The 12,624-nt window shown below is 41.1% G+C and overlaps 3 protein-coding genes across 3 annotated transcripts in view; 1 reads left to right on the top strand and 2 right to left on the bottom strand.

Moving 5' to 3' along the window:
- psmb8a (proteasome 20S subunit beta 8A) overlaps positions 1–12,624 on the top strand; it is a 339,256-nt gene that overhangs the window by 49,993 nt on the left and 276,639 nt on the right. The gene's annotated exons all lie outside the window — the stretch shown is intronic.
- LOC143140879 (BOLA class I histocompatibility antigen, alpha chain BL3-7-like) overlaps positions 1–12,624 on the bottom strand; it is a 58,640-nt gene that overhangs the window by 27,539 nt on the left and 18,477 nt on the right. The gene's annotated exons all lie outside the window — the stretch shown is intronic.
- Positions 1–12,624, bottom strand: part of LOC143140878 (class I histocompatibility antigen, F10 alpha chain-like) — a 40,874-nt gene that overhangs the window by 27,204 nt on the left and 1,046 nt on the right. Inside the window, exon 2 of the mRNA XM_076302006.1 lies at positions 5,964–6,224. Coding sequence (XP_076158121.1) covers positions 5,964–6,224 — 261 coding nt within the window. The remainder of the gene's footprint in view (positions 1–5,963; positions 6,225–12,624) is intronic.

The following is a 12,624-nucleotide window of genomic DNA, read 5'->3' as shown; positions in this document are numbered from 1 at the left end:
AAAACTATGGATAATTGTTTTAGAACCAACAACCTTTCTACATTATCTAGGGGTTTTGTGTGCAAAAAGTGGAATTAATTGTCAAAAAATTAGACTAGACTAGATATAATCGCTTATTTTAAAACATACAGAAAAAAACACTAAATATGGATCATGAAAATTTGAAGACAAAAAAAATCTTGTTCTTTAGACTCTATATTAGCAAAATATGCAAAAAATCAATTTTTACATGAAAATCCAGCGGGACCCTATTTTCCAAACACAGCGTACTGTACTATTACCAGCAAACAATGTTTAATGCATTAACTCAAGACGTCAAACGTTTTATAAACAGAAAGGATGAAGCAGGCAGCAAATGTAGAAGAGTCATTTCCAGTGGAAGAACAAAATGCTGAATGAAGCCCAAAGCTATGAAGACATATCTGGCAAGTTGTTATTTTTTGAAGACGTAAATGGTTGCGCTATAGGCCTAGTCAAGTTTGCAAGAAGGAGACATAACGCGTGAGCATGCCACACTATCCACAGCTGTGGTAGCGGGGGCAGGAGGATTACTGTTAGCGCGGGCTTTATATAAAATGCTTCAACAGAAGGCCTGCCTTGAATGCAGCCTTGCCCAAAATAAAGGCCTGTGGTTTGCGCAGCCTACAGTAAGTAGGCTAAATAACAGACCCGCCACAATGTGCGGTATGATGATTTTTTATGAGCAAGATGTTTTTGGTGCCCTACGCGCACTGCATGTTCTCAAATAACAATGATCATCAGTAATATTCGACCATTATAAAGGTATAGGCAGCTGTGGCCCACTGGTTAGCGCTCTGGACTTGTAACCGGAGGGTTGCCGGTTCGAGCCCCGACCAGTGGGCCGCGGCTGAAGTGCCCTTGAGCAAGGCACCTAACCCCTCACTGCTCCCCGAGCGCCACTGTTGTAGCAGGCAGCTCACTGCGCCGGGATTAGTGTGTGCTTCTCCTCACTGTGTGTTCACTGTGTGCTGAGTGTGTTTCACTAATTCACGGATTGGGATAAATGCAGAGACCAAATTTCCCTCATGGGATCAAAAGAGTATATACTTACTTATAAAATCACATGTACATACATGAAAATCCAGCGGGAGCCTATTTTCTAAACACAGCGTACTGTACTACAGTGGAACGCCGTCTCCCCGCCCCCTCAGGAATGGACTGTGCTAAGGACACTGGTTGGTGGGGATCGTGTTATTGACTGTGCTGGTTTTTGTTTATTTTGGTCGGCGTGATTGAAAAGTTTGATTAACTTTTCCCTCTATCTGGTCAGGCAGCACACCTGCTCAGAGGGGACCTATTAATGTACGGTTTTGGTTGGGTGGGGCTGTAGTATTTAAGAGGGCATGCATGTGCAGGTCAGGAAAGTGATTTTAGAAGTGTGTGGAACTATTGTATAACTGCTGATCCTCCCATTTTCACATGTGTGAATATCCTAGTAGTGACTGTCTGTGTGGCATGGTTCTGGGATTTGGTATCCCCTGAGTGGTGTAACAGCATTTCCTTTTTGTTTTCATTTGTGTTGTGGTTTTCTATGTGGATATATAGTGTGAACATTTCTGACTGCATTATATCTTCGTTCTGATGTAAGCCTGGTGTACATGTGAGTGGGCGGGACTCATGTTGTTGTATTGCTGAGGCGCTGCTCATTTTTGCTGAATGTGTGTGTGGCTGCTGACCCTTGCAATAAAATTTGTAAATTGTAATCTGACTCAGTCTGGTGTTGTGTGTCTCAGAGGGGATTGCACCTGTGTTAGATAGACGGGCACGACACATACTCAAAAAGGAAGAGAACAAGCATCTGAACCTAAAACATCCACTCCATGCTGTTTCGCTGAAACAATCAATAAAGGATCAATAAAGTATCTATCAATCAACATTGATGTTTGCTGATTTTAATTGCATACTGTATTTGTAGCAATGTCGTGATCAGGGTTCGTACACCTATTCCAACATCAAATTCAAGCACTTTTCAAGCACTTTCAAGGTCAATTTTCAAGCTTTTCCAGCACTTTACAGCGGTGGCAAATGACATACTATACAAATATACTAACTCAAAATTATTTTTACTTTTTTATCATTTAGAGATGGTTTTAACAGACAAAATTTTGTTTCTTAATAGCAGGAAAAGAAATTAAAGGAAAACTTCAAAAATGTGTCTCCTGTCTGGAAGTAGACTTTGCTTGCTATCTAACGCTTGCTATCTAACTGGTCAATATACCAAAAAAAAAAACATTAAATAAATAAATAAAATAAAATAAGAAAATAATCACTCAACAAATAACTATTCTTTGCTGAATATGTGAACTGAAACTAATGTTAAGGCTCGCTCTTTCATGACAGTCAAGACTGATTATGTCTCTTTCTTGCCTACGACGGCATGCAGACAGGCCTACATCTGTTATCATGAGCTACCAACCAGTAGGCTAGCAATGCAGAGATGTGACGTTGGGTGATGTGAAGATGACTGACTTGTCATATAATTGGATAAATTTAACTTCTTGCCAAACGGCACGATATGCACATATGCATGGTGCTTTAATGTCCTTTCCACTTGTAGAGCCTATAAGCATTAAACCACAAAACTAAGCTGAAGTTTGAGACATGACCAAGGCCGTAGCCAGGATTCAAATACCGAGGTCAGGGGTGTTGATAGAAATGTTGCCCCCCGCGAAATACTATGGGGGTCCGGGGGCATGCCCCCAAGGAAGAAAAATGTGAAAAATAACCCATTAAATGATGACTTATGGTGAATATTGCGGATACTTATAGATACATTGACATAAATATAATTTATACATTATAGCATAAATCACACTTAGAAATACAGCCTATTAAGTATATGGTACATTTATAAAAGAGCAAAGTAACCTATATGCCTATGAAAGACTTAACCATAGGGCTGTAATGTAAAGGCTATCATGATCATTTATAACATGTTTTGTCTATAACTTAAACCAACACACTTTTCCACAATATTCTACTTTTTTAGATGCACCTGTGTATTTCAAGAGCCTTTTCTCCAATTGGTTTTGAGGATATTTATACTGGTCCCTGCTCCATCTTAAGAATGCTCTGCTTCTCCTCATCATAGTGAATGTTGCATTTATAAATTGCAGGGTCATAGGCTGCGGAGCTTGTACCTTCTGACACAGTTAGTGTCACATATTGACTCACACTCACTTGTGAGGGCCCTTTGCCTATTATTTCCCTCTCTTCTCCTAGCTCTTTCTCCTCATTTCCACCTTTCTGCCTGATTTCCCTTCTCCTGTCCCCTGTGTAAATAACTGACCAATAATCAATATCATGCTTAGATAATATCCATATAAATATCTACTATTATCTATCTATATGCTATTGGTCCATACTCTGATATCTAATTTTCAGTGCAGGTTAGCTAGCTGCAACTCCACTGAATTTCAGCATAACATTTTGAGTAGGCCTTGAAGTCAGCCTTTGTTCAGGTCTGACGATTATTTATTTTGGACAATGGATTTGTGGGTATTGAAGTTTATTTGAGCTGCGTGAGACACTGTGTTGCGTTCGTTAGTTAGGACATAGCTCCGCGATGGCAGAGTCAACTCTACTTTCGTTTTGACATGTCAGAGGTATCTACAACTACGTGTTGCGTGCGTGACGGTGCGTTGATGCAAGGATAATATTTTTAGTTAATAAATAAAACGAAATTTGAAGAAAGAAAGGTGACCTCTATGGTAGATAGGACTACGGCCATAGACATGACTGGTGCGGTTTTGCATTCACATACCATAAAGTTTCGTCTCCCTCTTCAACCTAACTTTCTCCTTGTTTTCCAATGATTGGAGATAAGTAGCCTATTCAATAATATGTTAGCTTTAATGGCGACCTAGCTAGCAATGCATCTGTATGACCCTACATGATTTCTGTTCAACAGTCCGAACTAGCTATTTTCTAACCAACGCTCATTAAAGAAGCCCTATGCAACAATTTTAGCAAAAATTACCTTAACTATGCAGGTTGAGAGTCGTTCTGATGGTTCTACAACACCTTTTGGGTCGTTTGGTGGGTGCTTCGTCTCCCCCTAGTGCTTCTCCGCGGAAAAACCGAATATGCAACTTTCTGGTCCCGGACCGAAGAAATCCGGATGTTACTCAGCGGAAGGCCTCGAAAATCTAGTCAGAATGTAGTTTCTAAGAAAACTACAAAACGGACTCCGACTTGGCTTTGTTGCTGTTGAAATTGTAAGTAGCCTATCCTTAGGTGAACTTCGTTTTTGTAATGTGGTGATAGAGCCCTGTATGTGTTTAGCTTGGTTTCTTGATGGCTAGCTCGCTAGCTAGTGGGGGTTTAGCATAGCAGTCACTTGCTACCGAAGCTGCAGGGGGAGATGTCGTGAAAAATACGAGCCCAAATCAGGCGAAAAACCCAGAAAAAGCGAAGGAATAACCAGACTTGCATAGGGCTTCTTTAAAACGGCAACCTCACTTAATGTTGATGGTCATCTCCGACTGTGTGCAGGGGGCGTTGTCACGCATGAAAACAGACTGGCAGATCCATAGACTGGGCAGATCAGTCACACACGCAGAGGCGCAAGCGAGGACCATGGCGGAGAAGTTTTAATTTTAAACTCTCCGACTTTCTGCATCTATAGGCTAAACTAGCTATTCCGTCAGATAGCTATCTGTGGCAAAAGTAATACGCTTACAATTTTAAGCATTTTCAAGCACTTTATCCGAAATGCAAGCACTTTTCAAACCTTAAAAACGCAACATTAAAATTCAAGCATTTTCAAGGATTTCAAGCACCCGTACGAACCCTGCGTGATGCGGTTTGACTAGATATGATGTTTAGCTTTGATGTTTTTACGTAGTAAACTTAAATCACGTTTAATTGCAAGAGAGTATGCCTAAAAAAGAACCCCTTATTCGCATACACACATGCATGCACCCTCTTCTTGTCTCGCTCACTCTCCCTCACGCTCTGCACGCGTGCACACACACACACAGGTTGCTAGGTTACCATAGCAAATAGGCTCACCCCAGAAATAATTTTTTAGTAGCCTAATGGTAAATTTAATTGTTAGTAGCCTAATGGTAGGCTATTTTTAGTAGCCTAATGGTAAAATTATTTGTTAGTAGCCTAATGGTAACTGCTGCAGGTGTAGAAATCTACATAAAACAGATATGTCTGTTCCAAACAACATAACACTTACGTGGTAGTGAGTAGAGGGTCCGTAAAGCCAAACCGAAGTATCCCGAGGTCTTTATGTGGTCGAAAAGAGAGTCCAGAATGAATTTCATCAAGCCAGTACCTTTCTAAATATGTTGCCATATTTGCCGCCACCTTCAGGGGAAAGTCCGTAGGAGTCTTATTGCTGAGTGTGTTATAACACGCTCTGGAAATTCAAAATTTCGTCGCCGTTTTTAAAAAAAAAAAACATAGTCCAGTATTTCTTTCGAAATTGAAATGAAGTTGTATGGACTGGACTATGTTTTTTTTTTTTTTTTTTTAAACAGCGACGAAATTGTGAATTTCCAGAGCGTGTTACAACACACTCAGCAATAAGACTCCTACTGGCAACATTTCCGGAAAGGTACTGGCTTGATGAAATTCATTCTGGACTCTCTATTCGACCACATAAAGACCTCGGGATACTTCGGTTTGGCTTTACGGACCCTCTACTCACTACCACGTAAGTGTTATGTTGTTTGGAACTGTAGAAGAGGTATAAAAATAGCGTTTTGTAGCTGCGCAATTGAAATGCCCCGCTGGCTTCCAGGCTACGAGTTGTGACTGAAAACGGTACCATCAAACTTTCTCAAAACACATCCGAATGACATGATTTTGATGTCAACTCAACGTATGTACCCCCAATCATCCGGAAATCGATCTAAAGTGCATTTTACTCCGGATAATTCCTTTAACAACTTCAACAGAGACTGACAACTTATGCTTAATTTACTTACCGCCAGTTTGATTGAAGCGTTGCATTGCAATATCTACATTTGCCTTAAAAGACTGCTGGGTCCCCTGGGCAACTCCAGTGTTCCTCTCCCAGTACTGAGGGTCTACAGCTTTGTTAACCCAGTCCTGTTTAGGCACAAGTTGCTTGCTGTTACTGTCATAGTGAAGAATCTGGAGCCCATCCACCATTCCAACTGCTATAAATTCAGGGAAGCTGTGTACTTCTGAGGATGCGGTGTAGAAGTACTGTAAGGAGTGGGTCACTAAAAAGACAAGAAGAGTCATTAATCAGTGTTAAGATTTAGATACTCTTTATACCAGAATAAATGTAAATTTCTTATTAATATTCTTAATATTCTCATAATTTCTTGCCATGACTTTCATGTGATTTGTGCGAATGGTCATGTTATCCATGCTTCAGGTGTCCCCCATACTGTCTATGGGTGTCCAGTGCAATCAAGATTTCAGAATTTCAATGTGTTTGTGTACAGACAACGTATTTAAAACAAAAACAGAATAGTGTAGATGTAGTAGTATGCTGTACTAGCAGGATTGTAAATGGACCAGAGGACTTGCATCCTGACTTTGTGCTTATTGTTTAGGGAGACTTTAATCAACATGAGGAAAGTTCGCCCAAAATGTATCAGCATATTACTTTTCCCACAAAGGGAGACTGACATAAACCCCTCCCTGCTTTTGGAGTTAGACCACTGCTTCATCCTGCTGCTGCCTGCATTTAAGCAGACACTGAAACAAGAAAAAAAGCTTCCAAGGTTGAACATGCACGAAATACTTGATGTTGTTCCAAAAGCTACCGTCTGTACCTACCCCAACCAGAAATTCTGGGTCAATAAGGAGGTATGTGATAAACTAAATGCGAGGTCAACCGCCTTTAACTCAGGTGACCCCGTAGCCTATAACGGTGTGTTTCCACACAGCGAAACACCTCGCGATTTTCGGCCAGTGAAATTTCGCCTCGGGGGCGTGACGGCGAAACCACTAACCTTTTGACTGCAGTGTCTAGCCAGTGGTGGCAAGCGAGCTAATTAGGCTAATCAGCTAATTCAAACGTTTAAGTACTTAATGAAGATATCCAGGGGTCTTTATGCCTCGACTAAGTTGATGTTGCCTATAAACAACAATTCATGTTCATAGAAACAACAAGGTCAATAAGACATAATATATTTCATACCTGTGTTGCAGCATGTAGCCTAGCTGTCTAGCTAGGTTTACAATGCAATCCAATGTCCTAAAATACTAGCATTTCGCCTGTCAGCTAGCTAAAAAGATTGAGTGCTTAGACTAACATATATAGTGGTCTATTTTAGTGGTGTATGTGCTCTGACTAAGTTCGTGTGGCATATAAACCACAATTCGTGTTGATACAAGTGCCAAGGTTCGTGTAGAAACATTTTAATCAAATACAAATGTTCGTGTTACAGCTCAGGTAGTCTCCGCCATCTTGGTCAGACTTTTTTGTAACTCCCGCCTCCAAAACACAAAGACGCGTACCTGATTGGTTCTCGATTGGTCCTCATTTAAATAAAGTTAAACTTTGGCCAACTTTGTTTCACCTGCCTCGGCGATTCGAATTTCGTCTCCATTCAACCTCAATGAGAGCGACGCGAAATTTCGTTGTGTGGAAACACACCGTAAGGCAGCCAGATATGATCTTCGGAAGACCATCAGAGGAGCTGTAGGGACAGAGTGGTGTCCATCAGCTCCTACATCAGCTCTAACCCCAGACACATCGGGAGTGGACTACAGTGCATCATAGACTACAAAGGAAACAGCAAAGACATCACTGAGCCCAGCCCATCACTCCCAGATGAGCTCAACACCTTTTCCACCTGATTGAACGCGGACAACACTCTCCAGCCATGTCTCCAGCAGGGAGGTTGCCACATCAGCCCTAGAAACTATGCCGTTATTTAGCTGACTTAATTATGCAAGCGTATAAAGAACGAAATCGAGAGTGTAAATAATCTAGTGGTGAATAAAACTGTTATCACAAGTGTAACAATTATGATTGAGAGCACAGAAATGACATTCGCATCGGCTCTGTCTTCTGTTCGCTCTCGCTTGAAACTTCTCATTCTCTGTGTATTTTTCCAACCTGAAACACATCATACGGATGACGCCATTTTCTTAGCTAAGCACACTTATGCTTACTGGACAAGGGGAATACATACAGTTATGTGAGAATAGAGCTGCACAGTCCCGCCCACAGCCAAAATGCGGTTAGGTGCCGGATGTAAGATTCCCATTCATTTGTCCCATTGATGTTTGGAAAAATCCGTATCTAAAGAGTTTTGGGGGGCCACACAATAAATTCATTTATGTTACTATACACCAACTGGCCTGTAGGTGGCCGGAGACAGTTTTCTGTGAATATCTCGAGAACCGTAGGGCCTAGGAGGTCCACCTTTTTTATGTATGTTGGTCTTAAGGGGGCATGTCAACCCATCCCATTACGACTTATTTCATGTATAGCGCCACCTAGTTAAAAATTAAAAAGCAAAAAATCAGGTGTTTTCATCACAATATCTCTGGCTGACAAGGTCAAAACTGCACGAAAATAAAAGTGTAGGATCATTATGACACCCTCTGAATGCATGCCAAGTTTTGTGTACTTTCGTTCATGGGGGGCCTTACAATAAAATAATTTATGTGTACATTTAGTGACGTACACCAACAGGGATTCCCGGGACACTGAAAGACCGGGGTACACAAAACTTGGTGGGCATGTAACCCCACATGGATAGCATGGAACCATCGTTTTTCGTTTTGATCTGTAGCCCCCCCGCTGTACTGGACCCCCCGAAAGGAGGGTAGGGCAGACACAGTTTTCTGTGAATATCTTGAGAACCTTAGGGCCTAGGATGACCAATTTTGTCCGTATGTTTGCCTCCAGGGGTCATGTTAACTAGGGCTGTAACGATTTACGATTCGAAACCGAAATCGCGACATTCATATCCACGATACTGTGTCGCGGTGTGAAAAGGCAGAATCGCGACACACCCTTTCTAGTGTTTCACAGTGCTTTGCAGCTTATGCGGCCGCAAAAGCAACCCACAACTCCCGCTTTACTTATCGGTAGCCTACGTTGTCCAAAAACAAATAAATAAATAAATAATAATTTCATACCTCTCCTTGCTTTCATTGTAGACTATGTGTGCAACTTTACCAAACAGTATAGAAGTAAACCCCCTCTCCTTGCCCCGCTCTCTCTCGCGCTCCCTCCCTCTCCTGCTCAATGAACACGCGCGACTTAAATAAAACATTCACAATCGTGAAAGCAAGGACGCATAGACGACTAGCTAAATTACTATTAAATCCGCTTAGCATCATTAGCATGCTGCACATATTTGTTTAAAACTCTTGCATTGAAGTTGACTGATCATCTCAATACCAACGTTTCCCAAAAGGGCCTGTCCCAAGGAGAACAAGTATTACCTTGAAACTTAAATACACATGGGGAAACTGAACAGTCCAATCAGTAGACTATGATAGGCTAAGCTATATGCTACTTTGTTTACAATATCTCCAGGCTTCAACCAGACAAGCTGAATTAAAGAGGTAGAGTTGTAATAAAAAATAGTAGGCCTAGGCTATAGGCTAATCTGCATAAAGTGTGCTGTCATAAATATCAGTCATTCAGAAAAATATTTTTATATCAGGATATAAAATAATAGATATATTATATTGTAATCCTCTGGTGTTCTAAGGGAGGCTATTAAAATGTTATTTAATAAAATGTCTAGCCCCCCCCCAAAAAAAAAAGAAAAATCGAGATTCATATCGAACCGTGGATCAAAAATCGTGATACAAACCGAATCGTGAGGTTGGTGTATCGTTACAGCCCTAATGTTAACCCATTCCATGTGCACACATGTGCATAAACAGATACACACGCACAAACACACATACGCAGGCAAACACACAAGCACGCACACACACACACACACACATAAACATAAACGTGTACACGCACACATGCACACAATTCAAGAATTTCTCAGAATTATGAACAGGCAAGATGGGGGTGGGGTTGTATAAAATTAATTTTACATGTGAAATCTATGAACTAATCATGTTTTGGTACTTGTTGTCTAGCAGATACCAGTGAGAATTGAGTGTGGCTAATGCAATTTAGTGAGACAGTTAGAATCATATAGGCCTTTCAGCGTGATTTATTTTTGTGGAAAAAATGTGCTGGACTGGGTGGCGGTCATATTTTGTACCGCTCTGCGGTACATCTAGTTTTAAATAGATTGCTGATGGGCTATACATCTTGGTGAACGTCTGTTAACAACTTCTTGCCGTCATCGTAAAACGTGTATCTCGCGGTTATGGAAATATCATGCAATATGCCGTTTTTTATAGTTAGAACAATATGTGTTCCCAATTATATCATGTTTCTATAGTGTAACATGTTATTTCACTGTGTCTTTACGTGGGTTAGGGCACCACACATACAAATAAGTGCCCTTCATGACCCACAGGCCTTCAGTCTCCACAGGTTAGGGACCGTTCGTTATTTATAAACGGGGTCACCGGAGGAAAATAGGGGAGGGTCATGTCTTTTTATTCTTTGTTGAGGGGAGGGTCACCTAACTTTTTTTTGTCTAGGAGGGGGGGTCACCCATCTTTTGTATTAATGAAAACAGCAAAAAATCAAAGTGGCTTGTTTGATTGTTTATTTCTGTCGCCATATAACGTTCTCTTTCGTTCCATAGCTCTGTCAACATTGAACAATGAAAATAAGGGAGATTTCCCGGTTTCTCATGCAAAATACGGAAAATGTCAACATCCGTCCCCATTAACGTTGGAAGGGTTGGAGCAACAAAGTAGCCTACTTTATTCACGCCTAACAGCCTATATCCATTTGGTCAACTTTATCCAGCCCTAAAAAAGCTAAATTTAACTTTGGTTTACTTGTAGTTTACAGTGTAGCCTAGCCTATAACTTTAAACAGTGTGCATGCTTATAAAGCATAGCCTACTTGTGCTTCATTCATCCACACATCCAGCTCCTAACGTTTTGACAAGCATTTCTACCAATTGACCTTGTTTCTGCCCATCTCTAGCTTTGCTGTCTCCATCCTTTCTGCTTTTGTTGTCTGCAAAAATATATATAGTAGGCCCTATTTATTGGTAACCAGCAACAAGTGCAATTTGTTAATCGCTGTCATTCTCTCTCCTGCCAACAAAAATGTGTTACGTTCCAAGTAGCAGTGCGTAATTCTGCTTCATAAAGTTGAACAAATACATTGGTCATATAAATAGCCAGTTTATGGTCTACAGTGTAGAGTTGGTAAGTTATGGTAGACCAACTTGGAGTGAATATACAGGGTGATTTCTTTGGCTCTTAGCCTGGCAGGTGCGCACGTAGACATAGCCAACGCCGAACACTGCAAGCGCCAATGAATCGTGCTCACACGACAACCACGTCGTTAACTTAAATAGGCCTGTAGGTTAACATCACTCTGAGTTCGCATTCAAGCAAGCAAAACAATGATTTGAATACATCTGTTTCTCTGGAAGGGCAAGGGGTAACAACAGGACAACACAGAGACAGGCCAGAATGCAGGACTAATGTTATGAGAGTATTATATTCTACGGGAAAATATTAAAACGGCAAGACAGCGGGAAAAAGTTGGCATGTATTTTTCGGTCCCTGTGATTATTTGTGAAATTGTGCAAACGGCCTTTTCAAGTCATTTGAGAAGGAAGGAGTGTAGCAAGCTCCCAAGTTGACGCTCGTCTGAGAAATTGAGTTTTGGATAATGTTCAGCTTCGGCAGCTTTACAATGACTGAGGAAGCCTAGAGACGAGTCCATAGCAACAAGTTCATGTGTTGAATTTGTTATTACCCAGTGTGCTTTGTTGAATGGTCTCAATGTTTTATTGTTTTATTTCATGTGAATACTTAATAGGAGTAACTTATTTCAAGTAGGCTAATGCAGTTGCAGGAAGTGTGCATTTAGTTTCCATGCTTATTGTGTTTCCACAAAAATGTTAGTGAGTAAATCTACTGAAATGGCCACCATCTTGGTAAAGTGTGATGTGTAAGATCAGAAAGCAGAGGGTGAGTTTAGAACGATAGCTTAAGACGATGTGTTTTCATATCGCTTTATAGCGTGGGCGGAAGGTATCGACAATTGGCCGGGGAGGGTCATGTCTTTTTTGAAAAGGCTGCTGGAGGGTCGTTGAAAATTTTCTTGCAGGCAGGGGAGGGTCATGCAACTTTTGATTGAAGCAATCAAAATCCCTCCGGTAACCCCGTTTATAAATAACGAACGGTCCCTTAACATGGCAAAACTCGAAAAGCTTCAGACCTCCCGTGCCTAGTGACGGGTTGCTAAGCCACGATTGGCCCTGTGGCGGTTTTCGGGTGTGGCTTAGCGAAGGGTGAATTGCAAGGGTTCCCTCACGAACATCTTAAAGTGACAGGCACTCAATTAGACCTATACACTACTGAACTTTATTGAATGCTACCTCTGACTAAGAATGCATTACTTTGCACTTGTATAGTCTTTTACTTTGGAATTTTAACTCATTGAATGCCAAGCTGTTTTCGGAAGCTTTGTCCTAGAGTGCCAGCAATCTAGACCATTGTTGATGATTTTTGTACAGCCACAGCATATTCTGTGTTATAGCT

This window comes from Alosa pseudoharengus, unplaced genomic scaffold (genome assembly GCF_046254945.1).
Source record: "Alosa pseudoharengus isolate Yale_2024_CS ecotype anadromous, Long Island Sound unplaced genomic scaffold, YU_APseudo_1.1 YU_APseudo_1.1_scf_23, whole genome shotgun sequence".
Lineage (NCBI taxonomy): Eukaryota > Metazoa > Chordata > Actinopteri > Clupeiformes > Clupeidae > Alosa > Alosa pseudoharengus.
This window is presented reverse-complemented; position numbering and strand designations above follow the sequence as displayed.